At 31.3% G+C, this 24,202-nt stretch overlaps 4 protein-coding genes across 8 annotated transcripts in view; 1 reads left to right on the plus strand and 3 right to left on the minus strand.

Moving 5' to 3' along the window:
• Positions 1-14,114, minus strand: part of Slga (proline dehydrogenase slgA) — a 42,721-nt gene extending 28,607 nt beyond the window's left edge. For both annotated transcript variants that reach the window (XR_012993958.1, XM_076325755.1), the window contains exon 1: positions 13,584-14,114. Coding sequence is in view for 1 of the 2 variants with exons in the window: in XM_076325755.1 (XP_076181870.1) it covers positions 13,584-13,889 (306 nt within the window). In the remaining variant the exon portion in view is untranslated. The remainder of the gene's footprint in view (positions 1-13,583) is intronic.
• A 1,898-nt stretch (positions 14,115-16,012) lies between these two features.
• Positions 16,013-17,425, plus strand: LOC143153966 (uncharacterized protein F58A4.6). Its single transcript, XM_076325659.1, has 3 exons — positions 16,013-16,674; positions 16,750-16,864; positions 17,062-17,425. Exons 1-3 carry the CDS (start codon positions 16,298-16,300, stop codon positions 17,326-17,328), a joined length of 759 nt encoding a protein of 252 aa, XP_076181774.1. The 5' UTR covers positions 16,013-16,297; the 3' UTR covers positions 17,329-17,425.
• A 90-nt stretch (positions 17,426-17,515) lies between these two features.
• Positions 17,516-21,063, minus strand: LOC143153965 (bleomycin hydrolase). 2 transcript variants are annotated; one of them, XM_076325658.1, is made up of 5 exons: positions 20,799-21,063; positions 19,455-19,765; positions 18,550-19,377; positions 18,172-18,394; positions 17,516-17,783 (listed from the first exon to the last, which is right to left on the minus strand). In XM_076325658.1, exons 1-4 carry the CDS (start codon positions 20,806-20,808, stop codon positions 18,179-18,181), a joined length of 1,365 nt encoding a protein of 454 aa, XP_076181773.1. In that variant the 5' UTR covers positions 20,809-21,063; the 3' UTR covers positions 17,516-17,783; positions 18,172-18,178. The 2 variants fall into 2 exon arrangements, with proteins under 2 accessions (XP_076181773.1, XP_076181772.1); XM_076325657.1 differs by having other exon boundaries at positions 19,455-19,771; positions 20,799-21,061.
• Positions 21,064-21,562: 499 nt separating this feature from the next.
• Poldip2 (DNA polymerase delta interacting protein 2) lies at positions 21,563-23,909 on the minus strand. 3 transcript variants are annotated; one of them, XM_076324952.1, is made up of 7 exons: positions 23,644-23,909; positions 23,368-23,391; positions 23,142-23,297; positions 22,944-23,043; positions 22,525-22,866; positions 22,272-22,445; positions 21,563-21,935 (listed from the first exon to the last, which is right to left on the minus strand). In XM_076324952.1, the coding sequence occupies exons 1-7, from the start codon at positions 23,736-23,738 to the stop codon at positions 21,894-21,896; spliced, it is 933 nt and encodes a 310-aa protein (XP_076181067.1). In that variant the 5' UTR covers positions 23,739-23,909; the 3' UTR covers positions 21,563-21,893. The 3 variants fall into 3 exon arrangements, with proteins under 3 accessions (XP_076181067.1, XP_076181065.1, XP_076181066.1); XM_076324950.1 differs by having other exon boundaries at positions 22,240-22,445; positions 23,644-23,903; XM_076324951.1 differs by lacking the exon at positions 23,368-23,391 and having other exon boundaries at positions 22,240-22,445; positions 23,644-23,898.
• Between the last annotated feature and the right edge of the window lie 293 nt (positions 23,910-24,202).

A 24,202-nucleotide genomic window follows, 5' to 3' on the forward strand; every position in this document is an offset into this window, starting at 1 on the left:
AAAAGTTCGAGTAAACTTAAGAATGCGAATAACTTGAAAATTCGAACAGTTTAAGGTTTCTTAAATTATTCGAATTTTATTTTTAACTCGAAGACAATTCGAGTAATTGAAAGATTAAGTGACACAAGAAATTCGAAAAAGTTTAAAAATGTTGGCGCGTACTTGGAAATATTTACACAAATTTTAGCTCGGTCTATCGTAGTCATAGTCATTGGAGTGACATAGTGCTGCCCGCAATAAACTCCGGGCTTTCTCCCACTCTGTCTCTGTTATCATGGTACAAGAACGCTGCCTATTACAACCGTGTTGCGTGCGCACGCCACACAAATATAGTATGGTACACCACAGAGAGGGAGACTAACCTGTGCAAAAGGCTCCATCCGTAAACACTACCGAAGTAAACATGCCCTGATGTGACCTCGATTTCAAGTTACATTATTATTTCTGCGTTTCACCATCTATTTACATTATAGGTGCACACAAGCCCGAAGGTCGACACCGACCTTTCGTGAGCTTTATCCGAACCGTAAAATAAAGTTAAGAACAAGTTTAAAAAAACTGATGTGACAAAACTTTCAACCGAATGATATAATATTTTATAAATAAAAGTACCTAACGCTCGTCCAAATATTGTGGATAATTCATTTTCTAGAAACATATTTACCATTATTTATATTTACGAAGAAGATTTTTACCAGGGACCAGTCGAAAGGTGAAAATCTGTAAATTATTATGTAACGTGCTACAAAAAAATTTTAAACTTTCTAGTCCAACCGTAGTAATGTTCAACTGCTCGACTGAAATTACATCGATATCTAATATATCGATAAACTCCGTTTGGTAATAGAATCTTGCACCTAATTTGTGCAAAATTAAAATAATATTCTCGTTAAACTCCCGGACAAGATGACCTATTAAACCTATTAAATTTTTAGCAGTAGTTTCATATACATTAATACGAAATTACGATTGATGCCTTAAATGCCATACGAGATGAGGACATTGTTAGAGCAAGAAAAGATTATAACTCGACAACAAGGTCACATCAGGAACGTAGCTCGTATAAACTTTTTCGTTATTTTTAGGTCCTACGTACGTATTTTTCCTTCAATGCTTTGCATATAGTATACTAACAATCGTGTATAAACCAATGTATAAACACCCTTGGACAGAGATGACTATATATTTTCAATTTATCAAGTACGTACATTTGGTTAGTATTAATCATTCGTTTGAAGACAACTTTCAGAGCTGGTTTATCTATCGACTACTTTTTTTTTTAGTTTAACCACAGTGTTGCATAACTCATGAAACCTAGATTATACTGCATAATTCTAACGAAAGTAATCTTTTCCTTAAAAACCACAAAGACTGTTGTTGCTTCGCCAATCGTAATAATTAAAGAATCTGAAAATGATGTACAATTATTCATTGAAAAATCTATCGCGACATCTCCGCTGTATAGTATACACTCTTTCGCTCTGTCTTTGCTTCTGATTGGTAAAAAATTATTTTGAATTGCTTATCGAATTCGCCTTTATACCTGCTATAAAATAAACGAAAACGATGACAGATATTCGAGTTAAAAAAGTGAAGGTGACCTTGAAAACGTCGACAAAAAAAACCGTCTTGTGAATTCTGAACTAAACCGTCAAAATATAAAAAAAAAAAGAAACTCAAACCAATCCATTAATATTGGAAGTGATCAAGGTGATCAAGAACTTGCGTAATTCGCTGTATAATGTTTTTAAAAGATCCAGAGAACACATTCGGTAGAACACGCACGGGCTAAATTATAATAGAAAGATCTTTTTAACAATATGAAAGTTTTAATGGAGAATCGTCGAAAAAGAATATGTACTAGAGAGGTAAAATAAAATCAACCCGATTTTCTCGATCAAAATTGATTAAAACGATGTTAAAGCTAGCAAAAGTTATTATTCAATTCTGAGAACACTTACGGTATTAAAAGACTTAAACTTGCCTCTTTTGAACCACATATATCCTGTCACCGGGCGACTACTTTTATGCAAACCGTGTGGTACATCGTAAATTGATATTCCCTTCCTCTTAATCCTTTTAAGACCACAGGGACACACACGTCGTGTAACTATCGTTCGAATAAAACCGTAAATGTATCGCGTAAACAGAAAGATGGAGCGAAATACGAAATACCTCGTCAATAATCTTTTATAACAAACATACATATGGGTGAGGTAGATCTGCACGATTAGATGTTGTCCATAAATATACCAGTGATTCGGAAAATGGCCTAAAGCGATATTTCTTAATATTTTTCTACCGTATTGCGTAAATCGATCTAACGCAAAACAAGTGACAAATTCAATTACTTTAGGAAGTAATACACGTACAATGTAGGAAGATTATTCGTTAAATAGAGATAATGGCTTACTAGAGAGAAAATTCCACAATCGACCCCCCGTCTTCGATCATTTAACCACATACATATGTATGTAACCCCTTATGGTTCTATGGTCGAATGAGAAACATTTTCAGTCACCAACGACACTGGATAAAAATAGAAATACAGAAAGGACAGACAGTACGAGGGATTTTAGATCGGTAAGTTTAGACATTGGCTTTGGGTTTCTATTAAAAGTGAATGTTCGTCGAAATGAATAAAACTAGAAAAATTATTCTTTAACGTTCTTTAATGTCGACATTAAAAGATATTATCGTATTAGATAAAGTTGAGAAGTTTTAGAAGAAATATATTTTGAGTAAATTTATATTTTTTCACATAATGGCTGCTTCGGGGTTACCGTGTCTTCTTTAATAGAACAATAAAGCTTTCAACGTGTGTATTTGTAGTTTACATTCAGACAAGTTCAATGACCATAATTACTCAAGGTTACTTATACACAGTGCACGATCCGCAACATGAAAAATGGTCGTCTAACTCGGATCTAAATAGTACGAGTAATGTTTGAATACACACGAGGAATATTGCCAACACCAGATCGAAAATTGAACGGTAACTCGTTAATTTTTAAATCGTTACTTCGAACACGAGAATAATGCTAAGTGCTTACTTTCTCCTTACTCGTGACCATTCATTTTTAAATCTCTTTGAAGCCTGTACATCGAGAAAAAGAAACAAGAAGGAATTTGTCCAATTCTAGATACAATTCCTCAATTTTGCCCGATATCACTTTTGAATATTGCCAATATTTTTCAAGGTACTCTCTTGTCGTATTTTACATGGCGTGTCCTGTACACAGTGTACTTTTGGGCAGGGTTCCTTTAGGAATTTGGCGTTCGTGTGGGGATAGCTGGTTGTCGGAAGGACATGGAATGCGGCTAGTCTTGTTCTCAAGAAGGACGTTGGGAAAACTCCTTATCACGATCTGCTTCATTAAACGAAGGACATTTATCATTTATCTTTAAAGAAACGTTAAGAAACCTTCGAAAGCCCGATATTGGTACAGGCGTAACTGAAATGTTAAGAATGTTAGACTAAACCTTTCAAATTTGCAGAGATTTGTGCAAAACGTGATCAAGTTGATTGCCAAGCATTTGACAATTACAGCCAATAAATAACAAGACCGATCAAACAAAACTGTAAACATTGATTCGCTTCCTGATTATTAATCGCAAAGTGTTTACTATTTGGATTGCGATTGATCGAATAAGTCAATGGTATGTCAATAAAGTTACTAAACGTGTTTCAGAAAATGTATATTTATGAAGTAATTAAACGAACGAATTGAAAAATTAATTACAGAATAAATCATCGAATTATGCAACACTTGTTTCGTACATTTTGTTCGTGAGGTGGTCGCCTTTCGTACGTTTGCCAGTGTTGCATAATAAAACAGCCATCAACGATACAGATCGGAAATGTATGTTTTACAATTGCTTATTAATCCGAGTAACGATCAGTTGATTAATCGTATGCAAAATAATGAAAGACCGATCAATTATTGTCCGAATCTAACATTCGAAACATTTTCTTGGTGTTTATTATTCTTGAACAGCGACTTTCTTCAATTTCTCGGAGTAGATATAATAAATTAACTAAATAACCCACTTCTTAGAATGGCAACCGTGCAAGATGGATTAATCACTACCGGTCTAGATTTCTGTACAATTGAAATACGAAGATTTATTTCTCAAGCTTCCGGTCAACGTGTAGATATCTCTGTAAAGCGACGACTCGTCTCTGAAAAAGTTTGTTGACCTCTAAACCGTAACAAGAGCCGGCAATAGCGACTATATTACAGTAAGTGGCAATCGAACTGGCCTATCAGAGCCATTCAGAGGTAAACCTTCTCTACCTATACAGCTGTCTCTTTTGTTTCCGCGTTCCACTCTCGCTCGTCGTTCGTGTCGGCGGTTCATTTACCCAATTCAACGTTTTCGACGGATAATGGAAGCCGCGCAGTAGTCGAAAACCGTCAAAACGCGAACTAAATTCAAATTTTCAACCTCAGTGAAAATCAATGAAATACGAATTAATTTTTAGCATAAAAATGAAACGTGATAAATCGCATAGATTTTTTTGGAGTGAACTAGCAAGACAGGAAAAATACTTCTTTCAGCTGCAAGAAAATTTAATATCTAGAATTAATTTAGAAAAAATTACAAGACTTGTGTTACACAGTTATAATAATCAACAATTTTCACGAATCAAAAATTTGGTTTAAATCCCTTCGAGACAAATTATGTACCAAAAACAACGAAACAGCTGAAATTCTCGATCTCGAACTTCAATCTCGCTGAAATTTTTTACATTTTAAAAAGTTCCATGATAGCGATCATTGTTGTAAAAGTTTGATCGTGTGCAACGTTAACGTAACCAGTTTGAAAAGAATTACAATTCAAATTAAACCTCCGACATGGAAATAGTTATCAGACTTCATGACCAAAAAAAAACAACAACCTTAAAAGTAATCTCTCGTAACGAGCAACATGAAAATAACAATGCTGTGAATTTAATTCGTATTTTGACGCGTGTAAACCATTGTGCATCGCCTTTATTTGAGATATGGAGGGAAGCTAATCTATTCATAGTTTTAAAGGAAGCATGAAAACAATGTCTAGTCTGTGCGGCGAGTGTGAACGCATATATGAATAGTTATACGTGTATACGTAAGACGTGTATATTTACATCCACGTGACCGAAGACGGTGTCGCCGAACATAAGTGGGTAAAGGACCGTCTGGACCGAGTGAGAATCAGAAAGTAAATATAAAAGTGAAAGAAACAGGTGAACAGATTTCATTGGCGGTGAGAAACTAACGATGATTGTGCCACGCTTCTCTAGTTTTAAATCTATCCGTACCATTTAAAGGCAATTGAAGCTTGCAGCGATTCCCTAGTAGAGGAGGGTAAAATGGCCTTGATGGGCTAATTCGCTCGGTGTCTACTTTAAAATCATTGCAAATAGTGGAAGCTTAAGACCCTTTGTACAATTAATCTTTCCAAATTTGACGGTAACCTACGCGATATTTTAAGGTCTTACAATTTTATAACTTCAAATGTACGAGGTGTTTTTGGAAATGTTCTGGCTTTAGTTATCGAACAGTGGCGCATACAATCGTATACATTTTCAACAACAAGGTAGCAAAATCTTCCATTTCGAAAAAATTTGAACTAAACCGGTGACCCCAAGGCCTTGGACCCTCCTTGTAAGACAAACCGCCCTCCTCTCCCCACTCTCGCGATAACTAAACTCGTGCCAAAGTACCTACTTCCATTTGGAAGTCACAACCTTCTTCCAGCGATCCTCCCACTTCCGGATGCTCTCCTTAAAGTCAGCTTACGGAATAGCCAACAGCTACTTTATTCCGTTTTACGTTCTCTGCGTCCCCAAATCTCTTTCCTTTTACAGCCAAATGTTGCTTCGGGATCTTTTCGATCGATTCCGTATTATCTTTTGGCCAACTTGCGCTCGATAATTCTTTTGATCTTCCTTCAGCGGCTGTGACACGAATTTTTCAGCGATTTGTCTCTAAATCTTGGATAAAAATTTCTGAAATAAATATTTTTTAGAATTCTAAGATTTAGAATTCCTCTTTCCTTTTCCAGGACTTTTCAATGCGAGTTACAGCCAAATGTTGCTTAAGGATGGCCAAATGTTGCTCGTTTGATTTGTGTATCGCTCGTAAATTCGTCGTCGGAAACACCACGAATCGTGTCTACAGTTTCGGGACAAAAAGCGGTGAAGTTTTTGACAAAATTTATCACAGACTGTTCCCTGAACGGATTCGGTCATTGTGAGATGCGACACTCACAATTTCCAACACTTACACAACTACATACCGTTGTCGGCCGAAGATCCGCAGGGTTGTGCCACTTGGCAGAGACACAAAAACATAAAGGTCCCCCCTGAATGGTGAAAACCAGTTTTCCACAATAACACAGCCAGATAGAAAGATACATCCAGGGATCGGATACTTTCTGCGCACACCTCGTAAATACGTGCACGGAACGACGTGTCCCGATGTATAATTTTTGATCGTGGATTCGGAATTTGTCCGAAACGATGTGAAAATAAAATAATTATCCAACGAGATCCTTGCATTGAGCTCGATTATCGGATCGGAACGATTTAAATGCATCGTGCGTTGCGAACTGCAGCTCACGTTGCACACGTGAGAACGCGTGAGATCCCGTGCGGAACTTGGCTGTTCCATTGCGATCGTGAACCCGTCTTATTGTCTCGATCAGTATGAACGACACGACGGTAGACGTGATGTTTATGGAAAGATTTCGAAACGGTGCAATATCGTCTGGCAACTGTCTGAACAACGTCTGACAACCGAGCGCCTCGAGGTAACAGTCTACAGTCCACTTTGAGTCAGCCTTTCAGGGTTACAACGTCTGGGAACGGTGCAGTGAACGTACGACTGCAACGGTGCACTAACTCTCGCTATTCCTATCTCTATTCCACGGATTTTACCTAGCGCCGGCGCTCTCCATATCTCGCGTTACACGATTTTTTAATCTCTCGTCACGCACCTACAACGCTCCACTATCTGACATACCGTGCGGAACGTAACGAGCATTATACGTTATTGAAACCCATGAATTCGATAAGAATTCTAACGATCGTAATCGTAATCGTAATTCGAGTACCGTGGTCGATCGCCCGCTCGATTGCTTTCAATACGAACGAAGCTGAGTAAAAATTCGAAACAGAAATATAGCGAAGTGTTTCAATTTTTCGAAATGAAATATTTGAATTCTGAAACTATTATTATCGGTGGTAGTATTTTAAATACGTACCGAACGAGAATCGGTTACTTGCTCTTTGTTCAATTATATAAAATTACGTGGTAATCGTATCCGTTTCTTCGATGTAATTTTATCGATTATTATTTTATTTGCGTTCCGTTTACAATGCGATGTGATTTGAAATATTTCTGATTTAGAGTGTATACGTTGTTCACTGTTCCGATAATATTATCGTCACGTTTAACATTTAAGATTTGAACGTTTCCTCGTTGAACAATTTGTGCAGAAATCGAAATTGAAAGATGCAGTACCTACAGATTATAGGAGCTAACTGAAAAGATCTTAGTCGCGGTCTTTAATTCTCCACGCGTTATCAATCATGAGTGTGATTTGATACCAGCGAACTACCAAATTACAACTTCCCTAACCGCTATGAAAAATCGTTTTTCCTTTGCTACTTCGTCTAAATGTTAACAACTTTATTCTAACTGGCCACAGTACCATTTAAGATAATCCAAACATCCGTCATATTTAAATCTAAGGTATACACACAGTGATCCATATACCGCAATAGCTTAAGATATCATTTTAAATAATTAATTTAAGATCATATTCTCAAAAGACTAACGATTCATTTTAAAAAGAAATTTGTTTACGAATCAATGTTGAAAGTTCTCCGCGTCAATTCTATCCTTTCTCTTGCCAAACATTATCACCACTCTTATCCGATGTTATAAACAGTGCTGACATTGGATTTGCATTACGATACAAGTTAAGCGGCCCATGTACGCAAAGGATTACTGGATATTTACCCGCGAGTTTGAGCTGGTTTGACCAATCTTTTTCGCGAAGACGGTCAATCAAACCTGTCCGCAAACCTCCTGTAAATCTCGTTTGCGAGCGAACGATTTTACACGATCGATCGTCGTGTTGCGTTTTGTATCATTTGAATACAAACGTTGGTCAATTGCTAAACACGAACATTCGATGTAAAAATGTACCTCTAAGATCGTTTCAATGACACATCGTTGTAGATAATCGAATACTTCTTTAAATTAACTACACGATATCTAAATATCGATGATTTTGCTCAAAATGGTTCCAACACGAACCACGATAAACCGAATGTAAAGAATTGACGAGGTTCTACCGTGTGAACAGATGGGACGACCGTGTCGATATATTTACGTAACGAATACCCGTGATTGTGAGTCCAAAGGAACGAACAACGCATAAAAACGATCTTTTAGTCCCATAGTCTACTACCGCCAAAATATACGCGACTAACGATCTAAATCAAGTATGTCAAACACGTATGCGGTCCCCTCTTCGTAGTTTTGCGTCTCGTTTCATCTCTTTGTTATATTTTCTTCCATTATCTCGTAAGTATTCTACCTCGCGTCGAATAGCTTTTTCCAGTAACGAGAAACAACGGGACACGTGAAAAATCAAGGATGACCGATCGATAACTTTCTTCAATTCTGTGAGCAACATCGATTCAAATATTTCGAACCAAATTTGAAATATCAAGTATATGAAACGTCAAGTGTATTTGAAAAATAATGAGATAATTTTACATAAGAAAAAAGCTTCTTTTAAAATAACCTTTTTGCAAACACGTACGCCGTGCATATAAATGTACATACGCATCATTTTGTATAAATGTATTCTTTTACTTATATCCATGGAAATAGTTGTATTCTTTTCAATCCTGTATACGTTAACTCGTGACGTAACACTGTAACGATGTGTTGGTACGGCTGGAAAGATTGTTTTTAAAATATTTCTGCCTATTGTAAAATTATACGTATACGAGCCACGATATGGTAACAAAGTGCAAATTGGCTCGCGAGTCAAAATTTATTTTACTTTACACGACTGATCTGAAGGAATATACATTTATTCTTACAAAAATCAATAGCATTTCATCGTTAGAACTTGCTTCTGAAGTATAGTATATAGATTAGATCAAAATGAAGCGATCAATAACGACGAGAGCGGCGGGGATTTCCTGTTCTCGGTCAATTTAAAGTACGTGTAACGTTTAATTAACGAAAGTTCAGTATTTCGTTATTAAAGGGCATTATTCTCGGCATAATTCCTGCGTAAACTAAAGCACTTTTATCTCTACATATTGTACCTATATAATTATCTAAATTAGAGATAACAAATGCTTTTCAGGTGTTCACTGCGACTCTTACACGTATTTCAATTATATGTATCTTCTGGTTAAAAAATCGCTATTATTAAATTACCATCCGTTGTTAGTCTGTGTACAAAACGTAAGGAAAAAGCGCGAACTAAAATATCATTCTCGTAACTTATACGTTCCTAAAAGGACATTCATTTATAAAGTTACCCCGCCCTTGATCTAACACCTTACCACAACGTTACCCAATATATGTTACGTGCGTTATCACCGAGTATTCGGTGAAAAATCGTAACTAATAACGAAACAAGTAAAACCGCGTGTATCAATTTTGCAAATTTATAGCGTACACCGCTTCTGTATCGTTACAATTTTTAATATTATTCTTTTAGGTTATTTATAATACTGGTATAGGGTAATAATCGAACAGGCGGTAAGATGTGAAAATTATCTTGGAAAATAATGGAAATTATGTCGGTAAGAGTAAGGTAATGTAGAAAGAAAAAAAAAGAACTTTTATCGTACGCGAAGAACGACAAAACGCTTTGTCAGACATAATAAATCTATCAGAGACGGTATCGGTCTAACATTCTGGATTTTCCCGGGGATTACAGATTTTTGAATCAGCTACTAAATGATTATCGACCTATCCCATTTTTATCTAATCGATGTGCACTGTATCAACGGGCCGTTTCAAGTGTTCTGGTAATTAATCTCTCAGTGATACATCAATCACGTATATCGAGCATAGACGTACATTTTAATGAAGTGTTTAAATATTTGATTTCTTGAAACGCAAACGGGACGAGGTTTCTTATATAATAAATTACTAAAATCAATTACGCTTCGCAGCGTGTACTTCTCAACGAATCAATATCGCATCATTTTTTATTGGATCTTTCCGCAAATATTGTACGTCTATAATATCAGAAATTCAAAATTTCGAGATTGTATCGTGAAGGTTTTTTTATTAACTAAAAAGAAAAAGTACAAAAAAATTGTACATTCGTGTATTGTGTATTACGCAAACGAACGAAAGAACGGGACAAGCTTTTTGCAATAATAAGTAAATCACGTTAACACTGTTTCAGAGTACACTTGTGAATGAATAGGTTAAAACCGGGCTCGATATCGCGAACGATTCGAGCAATTAATATTACATCGTGACAACTGACACTATTCAACTCGGTTGCTCCGAGGGTGCTTCGAAGCGAACTTCGTAGAAGGATTCTACGTTACGTAACGCGGAAAGTCAAAAAATCAATGTACCGTCGAATTATATCATCGGAAAAACTCGTTTAACGTGTAACGTTGTGCCGAGTATATCTGCTGACTAATGGCGAGAGACTGCGAATCGCGTCGCACTTCAAAAATCAATAATAATCAATACGGCAGCACAGTTTAGACGTACGAGATAGGAAACGAATCACCAAGTCCGTACCCTTCTATTTACGTGCACGACAGAAATGGGGCTAGAATTAGTTGTAAAACGGGAAGTCTTCGTTATATTTAGAAATATTTATAAAGAAGTAATTGACAATAATACTCGATACGGTAAAGGAAATGTTTCGATCGTTGTGTAAAGATACATTCACAATTTTACGAATTCAGAGTAACACGGTAACGGTAACAGTGATCACCCGTTTATGGTAAAAGTGTGGCTATTGTAAGAGTTTAATGGTAATGATATGCAGAAGAGAGCCGAAATGTAATCCTGTCTTCCGATAAGAATAAAGTCGTTGTAAATTGAAATCGATGTAATGCATACGTAACGAAGACGGGATTAACGTGACATAAATACCGGCAAATTGTCATTCGATAAAATAATGAGAATCGAGTTCTTGTTAGTACAAATATATATTTCAATGCATTGTTACATTAGATATCAGAGATATCATAATGAGAATTGATTTATTTATGAAAGCTCGTAGTGTATTACGCAAGGTATCTTAATTTTTCAACTCGAACTTCCATGAATTGTTTAATTTAATCTTAGATTACTATACGGAGTGGAAAACCACACCAACAAAATGATGCATATAAAATTTTCAGTGTATAAAACTGTTCAACAGTATTTAGATTTTTCAATTCCAGTCACAGTAACGGTAATTATGAAAGGTATCTACTTTTAAAATATTGTTTAATTTATCGATACCCTTGATGACCAAGTAAATTGTGACACGTTCATCGAATTTTTATCTAAGAAGCAATTACCAAATACATTTATATACATGTGTATAAATTATTTTTATAATCCCTTCTACTATTCATTGCCTTCGGTACTAAGTAGATCGCCAAATTACTTTGTGCAATATTTTTAAACATAAGTTTCAAATAGAACTTCTAAATAAAAAGTTGTACGAATAATATATATTACATATATTGTTAAAATTTACGTAATGTTAGCAAACATATACAAAGAATTAGTGTGAAAATATTATATTCTGTTTATTCTTTTTAATGAAATGAAATATAAATTTATGAAAACATAACATATTGTGGAAAAAACAGAGTGAAAGGGCGAGGTTCGGCAAATTACTGTTTTACAATCTAACTCTAACTTCGTGTATCATTAAATTATTTCGTGTAACATTTTCAAAAAAATATGAAGAAAACTTGATAGCAAATAAAATATTATAAATAAAAAATTTGCAAGCATTGCAAGTATTGTTAATATTATGTACTATATGTACATTCATATATATTATTACATCGTTACACTACATTGTGTGATATTTTTAAAGAAACGTATGGAATAAGTACGATATTTATTATAATTACAAATGGAATTTGTACAAATGGATTGTGAACATTCCATTTGAATAATATTCTTAAACAAATGTGAACACGAATTGCGAATAAAAATTGTGTCAAAAATTGTCAACCACGAAAATGAAACATATTTCGTATTATTCTTAAATTATCCCGCGTAATATTCCCAACTGAATATAGAAAGAATGAAAAACGCGAATGAAACATGTACGAATACAAAAGTGTAAGAGCTACACACAGGATTACGCATTTTTACGATAGCTTCGACCGTTGATTCCTGGGAAGTTACGTAATTGGTTGCTAGTATAAGTTTGCGACAAAATTGCTAGGTCGATTCAATGTACATATTAAGCATTACTAAAATCAATAACGCGCCATGCCACGTCATTGCACATACAAATCGCGTACGAATACCGGCGCTCTTAATAAAAGGTCACTGTCCTGCCTACAATTAATAAAAATTACATTCCTAGGAATTCCTAGGAAATCCAGTTAACGAACTATTTTCTGGCATAAAAATTTTCAAGCGAAACATTACGTATTCGTTACATACCGTCAACGTTGCTTCCAATCCGAGACATTGTTTCAACATGTATGTATATATACAGTGTAATTAACAAGTAGAAACTACGCGAACGATTTCCTTCTAGTAGAACAGAATAACACATAGATTTTATTAATTTAATCTTAACAACAGATTTGTTACTTTCAAACTTAGATTTCTAGTTCACGATTTATTACTGTACTCTGCATTGTGCAATTTGAATTAAAAAACTACGAGAATGACAATTTCACAAATTATTGGTATTTATATTATACGTGTGTGTGTATGTGTAGTTCATATCTACAAAGTCTACCAATTGATTTACTTTGAAACCATTTCGATAATGAGGTTAATATTGTACACCTAATTTCTCTATTCTTTTTCTGTTTCATGAAAATACGCAGCAAAAAGTGGCTTCGTTTTTTCCTGTTATATATAACATACATGTATCGTATAAATCTATTATAAATAGATATACATATTGATTATTATTAATAAATCAAAATTATAGAACTACTAAATTATGAACATGTGAAATGATGTAGATTAAAAATGAAAATATGAAACAATAAAACTGAACAATGACAAAAATCTATCAAAACGATACTACTCTCAGTTTATATTAATGAATTCCGTACCATAGCTTTACTTAAATCTTAATAGAAAAAATAATATCTCTAAAATAACCTTCCAATGTCGTAGCAGCCGGCACGAAAACGTATAGATATGGATACGTTAAATTATACAGAATACATTTTAACGTCATTTCCAAAATATATTATACAAATCATAAAGATTAAATATACCATTTCGTATCATTGCACGTCATACAACTAATTCATTTATGACAAATATATTCCGTACAATTTACGTGTAACGTCGTCCTATACGACATATATATAAACTCGTAGGACTTACCTTCATATTGTTCTCGGCAATATAGTTGATCGAACATAGTTGATACACAAAGTAAGCACGGAAGAGCTCTCTTGTAGTTTTACTTTTAAAAGCTGCTACTGGATCGTTAAAATTCAAATCCAAAGGGTCGATCTGTCGTGGAACCGGCTTCACGTTAGCAGCAGCGCCGGTGTATTCACGTTCGTGCACCTGCACCAACTGCACCGATGGCTTCGTTACGTTCTCGAGAAACCCGATGGGAAGTGGCACACACTTCCTTAGCTTTTTACCGGCACTGCAACGCGGCACCGTTCTCAAAAACGCCATACCTTGCCGTCGCGTGTCTAATGTAAGAAATGTCAACAACAAGACGCTGCACTTATAAAATGAATCGCAACCTGTCTAACGCTGAGATTTCCCTTTAATGTTCACTGAGAAATAAACGAATTAAAATACTAAATATTCCACTATGAAACGTATATTGAGTAAGGCTATTTTCTCAGTGACAAACGGGGTAAATCCAACCTGCTACGATCGAGTCGGAGACCCCAATACCAATAGAGGTACTCGTCAAAGCTTAGACTGAATCGCAAGGTGGGGACTCGTAGCATCCAGCGACGTACAAGTCAAGCGCTTACCTTCCGACAGAACTCTTCCTAATATAAAATCTATTCAAAAGATCAGTTTAAAAGCGATTTTAAAAAGCATGGGAATTTTTTGCAACAATCTCTTTTTCATTTTGTTATAAATATTACGCGACAAATTAAATTTTAGTTGTCATACGTTGCCCCAATTACTATACCGCAACAATAGATACCAGTGCTCTGATTGGTTCGTCACAGAGGTGTGTTCAGATTGTAGAATCTGACTGGTCGGTTAAATTTTGGGAAATGCCAATAACTGCGCCGTTGTATAACGCGCACAGTGGCGCAAAACACATTCTATATTACCCTGAACTATATCACAATTTTATTTATTTAATTATAACGTATATTCTAATAATCAATAATTTAAAATTCAAGTAAAGTTTGTAAAATAACATTACACATATATTTGTACTGTTTATTTACTTTTAAATAATTATATAATTTGTAACAATTGTAACGAATAATTGAATCGTTTTGTACTGTAAATCATTTGTAAATATGCTTCACAGAGAATACTTATTTATTTCTGATATTTTAAATTTATGTGCATTATAATGGCTTAAAAATATATTTGAATCGTATTATCATATTTCTAATCAATTTTTCCACAGTAAGATAATGGAAATACATAAAAATATAAAATTTAATAATTAAAATGGAAAATAATCTTCAATTTTCTTTTGAAACAATCACAAATACGAAAAAATATATAAACCAGCTGTTTAAAAAGTAATCATAGGGAAGATATTGCAAATTTATTCAATATTTAAACTTATTTACATACAAATTTGTTATATCTAATATATGTGCATATATTGTTTATGAATTGCATGTGTAAGTCATGCGATTTCTATTTTTATTCGTTGCTAGAAACATTCTATTATATAGAATAATGTTCGATTAATTGCGTAGTATATACAAATATAGTAGCTACGTCAGTTTTGAATCTGAACTATTTTTTACAGTATTAATTGCATACATTTTTGTTGGTTTTCTACTATTCTGTATGTGGTTTATAATATCCAATAAAAACACTTCGTTCAAACCAACTAAACATCCAAATGGTTGAAATAATATTTATAGCAATCTTTTTCGTATAAAAAAATTAATTTTTACGAACATCTTAAAATACTTAAAATCTAGATATAAATTCTTAATTAAGGCTACACACTTATTTAAGTATACTTATAGATGCCTAAGTATATATGCTAATTCTTTATTAAAATAATATATACGTCGTGCAGAATACAACTTAATAACTTAAATTATACCTGTTAACATAATACACTATATATAAATAAATTATGCTGTTTTAACCATTTCTATTGTAAAAATTAGAATTAATTCTTAATAATTGTTACTATGGGTAAATATTATCATTAGCCGCATAAGAATTACTCGTAGTCATCACAAATTTTGAACTATGTTAATAAATTTTTTAACGAACATATTATAACATTATATACACGATAGTGTTGGCATAACTCACGCTAAAAAATACTCAAAAACATTATCTTAACCATGTATAAAATTTACATATGTATGTATATAGTATATAGTACATTCATTCTGTTATATTCTTTAAATATTATTATAAATATAGATATGTACAAAATTCAGTGGAACCTTAAATGTCTTTAAATTATTAAGTATTATATGTAAAATTTGTGTTGAATTTATTTTGGTATTAATATACTATAATTATTATATTAAAAAAATAATAAAAGTAATTTCGTTAATGATGTACATTGTAATGTTATCCCTAGCATTCCTACTTCTTTACCATACGTACAGTCAATTACATTTCTAACCTTAAATTGTGCATTCAAAAGTTTTCGTAGCAAACAAGATATTCACAAATGTATTAGAAATGTTGGAAGTATATGTCGGTTTAATTCTTTTACAGAATATTCATTGCCTTTAATCTTACTGATATAAATTTTGTATCTGATACTGATAAAAGATTTGTAGTGTTTTTCGGAATTTTATTTGTGATAAATATTTATAATATGTTTTATTTATATAGTTATGTTGTAATGTATCCACACATAACGCAATGGACCATTCATTTTTAAGAATTAAAGAAAAATGGATACTTCGATAAAATTGATTATATACAAAGGCAGCACAATTTTCGACAGTTTTATAGTTACACCGTCTTCAGTAAATAAATACGAACAAAAAGTGAGAGAAAAGAAAATTATAAATCAAATAGATGGTAATATAAATGAATTTAATGGAAATAATATAGTAAATGTAAATAAAATTTGTTTAAATAAAAAAGGATTTAATGCCTATGTTGTATCAGTATATGTTGTAACATTAATAAAGTCACAGACATATCGTAAAGCTGCATTAAAAAAATTGTTACAATATTTAGCATTCAAATTCTCAGATAAAATAAATTTAGGGATAATCTTAATAAAATTACACACACCGAAGAAACAGTTCTTAGATTATAAATGGTAAAAAATAAATTACAATTTTGGTTTAATAATTCATAAAACAATATGTAATGATATACACTTTTCTTATTTCAGGAATGAAAGGATAACACAGTTAGCATTGGAAAGGAAAGAAGTTGATCATACTATGTCTTGGTTATCCACTTTAGGTGGAGCCTTTTCTGCCTTAGGAGAAACATTTCAACATTGTGTAAGTCGTGTAAATACATGAACTTACTTATTTATTTATCTTTTGATTAAAGATAAAGTTAATACAACATATACTCAACTATTGTAAATTGCATTTCTTTTACAAATAAATTTAATACTTTTTTCAAATAATAAAAAACAATGACATAATATATAAATTAAGTTGCATAAATTTGAGAGTAACATATTTTTACACAGGCTGAAATAGCAGGACAAATTTCTGTGAAGCAGTTTGAATTAGCACTCCGTCTTGGAGATCCCCTTTTGGTTGCTCGTTGTAAATTATATGCTGCTTTAAGTTTAATTCAACAGGGCCAGTTAAAAACTCCAATAAAACTAGTGAGGAGTATTTATAAATTTGCAATTAATGAAAATGACATTCGCTTGCAAAATATGTGTCAAGGTGTATGGGCTAAACTCAGTTATTGTTATAAGATGCAAAAAAAACGACATAAAACTTGTTAGTATTAGTTATATAAATTATCCTAAAAAGTCTTAGAATTAGGTCAATTAAATTTCATATTTATGTTCAAAAATAAATGAAATATATGTATAAAATGTTCTTTTTAAAGATGATTTTTTTTGCAGTTATTTACAAAACATGTTAATAAAAAGTTCATAGTAACAGTTGAATAAAAAGAAATAATTAAAATTTTTTTACATCTCCAAATACTTTTATTAATCTTCATACAATTATTGATTATAGTTTTTCCACTTTCAAACTATTTAAATTTAAAAATATAAGTACATACACAAGTATTGAATTAAATACTACTCTTTTAATTTTATAATGGTATCATGGTATTCACCATATATGTACGTTCAAAAAATGTCTAATAACATACTTTAATTTTACACTTTTTGGTGTTTCATTATACTGTAGATATATTTAGCTTATGTATCCCAAATAGTAGAGTTAACTGAAATGTAAATAAAATTTGTGATAGTAAACAAAACGTAGGCAAAACTTCCTTTATACATGATAAATGAACGTTACTTTTAAATAATAAATTAAAAATTATATTATACATGCAATAACCTTAAATTTTAGGAACTATTTTAAATATACATTGTTAATATTTTATTTAATGGCATCCAGTCGGATGTTAGATAAGATAATTTATGTTATAATTTAACTTCCTAAACTTATTTCTTGATTGTTCTTAAGTAACTATAAAAATGTTAAACTCTTAATTTGTTGTACTTTATTGTACCAGTGTGCTTAAAATTTTATTTTATGTTCAATCCTGAATGTTTTATACATATTTTATTAATTAAGAAACTTTATCTTTAAATGTTTAAGCTTACATTACTATCAGTGAGCAAGAGTACCCATAGGATCCCATGCAGGTAAGATAATAGGTTCTTGTTTAAATACAGATAAAACATCTGCAGGTACTAATTTTTTATCAACAACTACTTCAAAAACGAATTCAGAAAACCAGTCTGCAGTTAATAATTGATATCCTTTTTGTCCATGATCTTCTCCCCACGAATTTTCTACCCGAAACTTTTTTATGTTACCATAATCCTGGAAATGGAAAAACTTTTAGTAGATCTTACATATGAAGATTCTTTGAAAATAATCATATTACGAAATATGTATAAATTATTTATATCTTAAAATTGATAAAAAGTGTGCTTACATATTTTTGTAAATCTTTTTGTGAAATCTTATTAACTTACATCAATTGAAACAGCTGTAAATGCCATTGCATGAACCATCATAGAGTCTCCATAGAGTAATCTATCTGCTTTCGTAAGATTAACCTGAATATCTGTTCCAAACATTAGTGCAAAATCATAAGCTTTCAGATCCTCTATACCCTGTTTACCTACTAATCTTTTGTTTACGTCACATCCAAACCATACAGGTTCATTTTTTTTTATACTTTCTGCACATAATTTCATTAATACTGAAGGTGATTGATTATTATATAATGTAAGTCTTCCACCCACAACATTTCCTAAATAATCTATTGTATAAAGTTTTTTATATGGATTAGATGGCCTTGGATCTGTTACTAAGCATACTTTATCATTTACATTATAATATATTTTTACATATTTCTCATAAAACTCTAGTGGTGTAATTGGTCCAATAGAATTGTATTTCTTTGACTTATCATAATATTCCCAAGTGATTGTTTCTGAAGGTATGCCCAAACAAATACCAATTATTCGATAAATTACAAACATTTGTTCCAGTATCTGAGATTCCAATCTTTCATCTGATGCTCCATTTGCTACTAATTCTCTTAAAACTTTGGAGTACTCTCTTAGTTTACTCTTCAAAATACCATTCATGCGGGAACTAGATTCACAACTGTATGATTCTGGAAAACAAACTTTAGGAACAAGACCATGTTTATTTATAAGATTAACCACCATATCCCATTGTCCACCATCACAAACGGGTTCATATAATAAAAATGATACTAAGCGACCTTCTACTGGTTCATTTTGTTTAGCACTTTTTACAATATTATGTAGAAAATAATTGCATCGTTCAACCTACAAAATAATTAATACATTTATGGATATAAAATGCTTATGCTTTATATATCAAATATTGATAATGTAATATTAACCTTATCCCAGAAAAAAAGATAAGCTTGACTAAATTCAAATTCATCCAAATTGTATTGCTTGATAAAGGTAGTTCTTATAACATTTAAAACTGAAAATATCCAACATCGCCCAGAAGTTTTTTGATTTGTTATGGGTTTTCCTTCTGTTTCAATCTTATGAGTGAAGACATGTTGTGATTCTTCCAATACTTTTCGCGAAACACAGGCCTCCAAGGGATTGGATCTTGTACATATATTTTGTGCCAAGATATTGCGATTATTCTCGTAAAATGCTTCACGTAATTGATCTAAGACTTCAGTTGTAAGAACACCTGTTGCTAAAAAAAAGAGGAGTAAAATATTTTTAATTTAAGCCAAGTATCCTACATCCTTTTTCTTTGCCTATAGAAGATCTAAAGCTTCATTAATAAATAATATTTCCTTATTCTTAAAAATAATGGTCAAGTAGAAAGCTTTTATAAAATATAAAGGAATGTTTCACTTTTTATATCAAATATATTAAAGACAAATGAGTTATATTCTACGGATATATTTACAAATAACTTAACCACATTAAAATATAGGAATGCAAATAAAAACTAAACCTTAACATTATGTGTTAATAAAATTCTTCTAATTTTTATAATCAATAATTGTTTTAGTTTACATCTTTTTAGCCTTTATTAACGTTAATAAATATGGTCAACTAATTGTATTATAAATATTATATAAAAATCAACATAATTTTGAGAGTGTAAAAAAGAAATAGATAGATTAAACAATATATTATATTCAAAAAAATAAAAAATAATATAGAAAATTAATGTTATAGTAGCGTTGTATGGTTTGATTGAAGACACCAGATACATTGTAATGTCATCTAATTGAAAATAAAATAATTGAACATTGTAATAACAGTCATATCAAAATCTTAAATAAACACAATGACGAAATAATAATTTTTAGTAAATAGTATTGTATTTCATATAATGTTTAAACAAAGTTTATTACAAAGCATTCACATTTTGAAATTATATACGCGCATATAAAGCTTTCATTATTATATTCCTAATTTCAGTAAATTATTCAAAATTTTACGGAAATTATATCTGTTTCTTAATAAACTTATCACATAACCGTTCGTTTCACGAAACAATCAGATGTTGTCATGAACTAATCATTACTCTAATTTTTTTAAAAATAAATTTCGCGTTAATAACAAGTATCAATACTAAAATAACATTGAATTTTTAATAAAACATTATATTAAATTTCCGTATATACATTCATAATATTGTAAAAATGTTACATCAAGAAATAAACATGAAAACTAAAAATATAAACGTAAATACAAGCATAACTCACAAGTAACCATCGTGATGGGTGGATTCTTTTCACTCCACTGCAATGGACTCAAAGGTTTTCACCAAGTATGTGTCATAAGAATTAGCACGGTAAGAGCATACACATTTAGTGTAGAGATTTGTCTGATAGCCAGTATAAGAGTAATAATTCTGTCTACATTTCACATTAGTTCGTAAATTTTACTAAAGGTATTTAAATATTAAATACATTTAGATCACAGTCCAATTCATGTAATTCAAAAATTATACTGTAAACCAATCAAAATGAGAAGTAGGGTAGGCTAGTACTGGCGAATGAATAAAGCTTCATGTACATAAACATAGAATTTCCGTGAACACAAAATAATACCACTTCTAAATAATGATAGAATTAAAAATATTTTATAATTATTTTCATTATTAGTATACAGATATTATTTGTATTTTAATAAATACTAAAGTATAACATTTTTTCCCGAAAAATGTGCTGCATCACTTTTATTGCAAATAAACGATATGTAATGTTTATAGAATTTTTTTTTATCCATACAAAGTTAACTCAATATAAATATAAATCACATTTAGTGCGAAATAATATATTTATTTTAATTTTATGAATTTGTAAACAAATTTGATTCTTTCAAAAAATGTATTATTTATTTTTAAAACTACATTAACAAGCAAGGAATAATAAAAATAAAATTATGTATGTAAAAAATATATATGATCCATATCATTTAATAGGCAGTCAAAAAATTTGGATTGGTGTAATACTTACATCTGATGGAAAGTCAAGTTATAAATTTTATTTTTATAAAACTATAATCTTTACAAGCTAAATGATAAATAAGCATACTCTACAATTACAGTTTATTTATGTGCCTAAAACCAACCTCGTATGAAGTAATATGTTTATGAAGATTATATACAAATATTACAGTCAGTATTATAAATATTACTAGATAAATAATTTTAGATTTAATTGTTGATAAATTTTCAGTGAATTGAAACATTTAATTATAATCACTTTATGCTTGATCTTGCAAAATTTAGTTAAGTGTCTGGTGTAGATGGTTCTTCTACTTTTGATTCCAAAGAAAAGGGTGGAATTCTGCAATCAAATGCATATCCATCTTCTCTTTCCATTCTGAATGTACCCCTAAAACAACATTGTAATTATATTGTTATGATAACAGTACTATGTCACAATTATTACCAATTAATCGTTTCAATTTAAATTTGCAACAACTTACATTCTACTATATATAAATTAATAACAATCAAATATATTTTGTGAAATCTGAACATCAAACATTACAAATTTAAAAGTTAAAACAAACAGCCATTCATTTTTTGATTATATAGAGAATCGATATTTATATTTAATCTGATAATTCATAAAAATTATTATTAATGATATTAATATTTTTTAATCAAATATGAAGTAATAATTAAATAAATACCACATATGGCCACTTGCAGCTTGTAAACTCACGTGACTGCTATATTGAAAGGCAGGTAGAATTTTTGATAAAACAGGTTCTTGACCAACTACACCTCTTCCTCTAACAGTTTCCAACGTGCCAGAGAGACTAAATATTCGCCAATGTCTTTCACGTAATTGTACACTTAAATCACCCAAATTTTCTAACCGGATGCAGTACCGCCACTACATTAATTAGAGAACTTTTTATTAACCTAAAACTAAATTTATTCATACTCTTTGTATTATATGTTGTAATACATACCCAATGTACAGCATTAGTTTGACTTCCTCTGCAACCCATATAAAATGGTATGACAGTAACACGAATATTTTCTGTAGTCTCTTTATGAACATCTGATAATTCCAACCATGAGTTATTCTTTTTTTGCCATGCTCTAAGTGTTTCTTGAGCAACAAAACATGGATCTCGATTTGGATGATATATTAAAAATTTATCAAAAAGTTCATGTTGTAATGCAGGTTTTTCATTCGTAGTATAAGGTAAAACATCTTCATGAGCAACATAGTCTAACCCTGGTATTGCATATAAGCTACGACTACTTTCATGGTTATCCAAAAATGTTACAGCTTCTGCTTGAGCACGCTACATTACATTTACACATATAAGATATATAAAATGTTGATTTTTATTTATTTAATCTATATACTCATTATACTTACTATGTAAGGGCAATCTCTTTGATCAATTAATACCTGGTAGAATGTATGAGTTCTACCTTTTACTTCTTTTTCTACGCTATTAAAATTACCGTTTGAATTTCTATAATCAAGTGTTAGTTTTAATTTAATTACAATTAAATTATATAAAGTGATAATAATATGTAACAATTATAAACAATTCATGTGCTTTATACTTACTCTTCTCTTTTAATTGGAATATCTCTATCATAAATTCTTGCTACCCATGGAAATAGTATTACGCCACGATATCCAAATACTCTATGTAAAATTAGTTGACCAGTTTCATATTTTCCTTGCAATTTTGGTGTTTCTAATTTTCCTACCTCTGCTAGTCTACAATACAAATATTTTGTATGAAATTGTAATAAGATCTTGAATAAGATATATAACTCAAAATTAATACCTTTTATGTCTAAGAAATTTGTTCCTAAGTATAGCAAACAATTATTTTGAAATCAAAGATTCTTTAATTTTCTGTTCTACATATATATCGAGATTGAAAACCAATAAGAAAATTTTAAAAGAAAATAATTATACTTTAAACTCGAAATAACATATTCATCAATTTAAGTGACATTTCTAGATATAGTTTATAAAGTAACATTAAAATGTATTTCATATCTTTGTTACAATAATTATTGCATTAATTACATTTAATTTGACATGAAATTTACGTCACCTGATATGTCTTACGTGATACAAACAAGATTTTTTCGGTAGTTTAAGAAGGCAACTTTTCAGTTTGTTAGTAACAAAATTTCGTACAAGTTCCATAATTTCTTGTAAAATGCTGTTATTAATAAGGAATTTTTAGTTCAAATTGACTAACACTGAACCGAAAATACATGATAGTGCTTTCGTGGTACTTCTGAAACTTTTTATTAAGTGCGTTATAATAGCAAATATTATACGTTCTGTTTATATACGCATACAGCATACAGACGCATCTTCATGATACGAATCACATGATTCTTGTAAATTACCGTACTCACTTTTGATACGCAGACTAAAATAGTACTAATAATAAGCGTTTAATTCGACTGCATTTACACCGAACAACGTTTACACTAAACGTATTAAGTTTATAAAAATTACCAACAAGATATAAATAAAGTACATAAGTATATATAGGGTGATTTTCTCGCCAATATAGTGATGAAATAGCAGACGTTCCTGTTACGTTATCGGTAATTGCAGCGGAGACTGCTATTTTGTAACGTTTGTGAACTAAAAAGGAA

This window comes from Ptiloglossa arizonensis, chromosome 13 (genome assembly GCF_051014685.1).
Source record: "Ptiloglossa arizonensis isolate GNS036 chromosome 13, iyPtiAriz1_principal, whole genome shotgun sequence".
Taxonomy (NCBI): domain Eukaryota; kingdom Metazoa; phylum Arthropoda; class Insecta; order Hymenoptera; family Colletidae; genus Ptiloglossa; species Ptiloglossa arizonensis.

What these genes read in the sequence shown, in the direction of transcription:
- LOC143153966 (XM_076325659.1), top strand. Translation starts at nt 16,298, where the DNA reads ATGGATACTTCGATAAAATTGATTATATACAAAGGCAGCACAATTTTC. An exon ending in CAGTTCTTAGATTATAAATG is followed by an intron (nt 16,675 to 16,749) that starts GTAAAAAATAAA and finishes TTCTTATTTCAG; the next exon opens with GAATGAAAGGATAACACAGT. An exon ending in GAGAAACATTTCAACATTGT is followed by an intron (nt 16,865 to 17,061) that starts GTAAGTCGTGTA and finishes ATTTTTACACAG; the next exon opens with GCTGAAATAGCAGGACAAAT.
- LOC143153965 (XM_076325657.1), bottom strand. An exon ending in ATCTTTTTTTCTGGGATAAG is followed by an intron (nt 19,378 to 19,454) that starts GTTAATATTACA and finishes ATTATTTTGTAG; the next exon opens with GTTGAACGATGCAATTATTT. An exon ending in TTACAGCTGTTTCAATTGAT is followed by an intron (nt 18,395 to 18,549) that starts GTAAGTTAATAA and finishes TTCCATTTCCAG; the next exon opens with GATTATGGTAACATAAAAAA.
- Poldip2 (XM_076324950.1), bottom strand. Translation starts at nt 23,738, where the DNA reads ATGGAACTTGTACGAAATTTTGTTACTAACAAACTGAAAAGTTGCCTT. An exon ending in AAATTTCTTAGACATAAAAG is followed by an intron (nt 23,298 to 23,367) that starts GTATTAATTTTG and finishes TTTGTATTGTAG; the next exon opens with ACTAGCAGAGGTAGGAAAAT. An exon ending in AAACTAATGCTGTACATTGG is followed by an intron (nt 22,446 to 22,524) that starts GTATGTATTACA and finishes TAATTAATGTAG; the next exon opens with TGGCGGTACTGCATCCGGTT.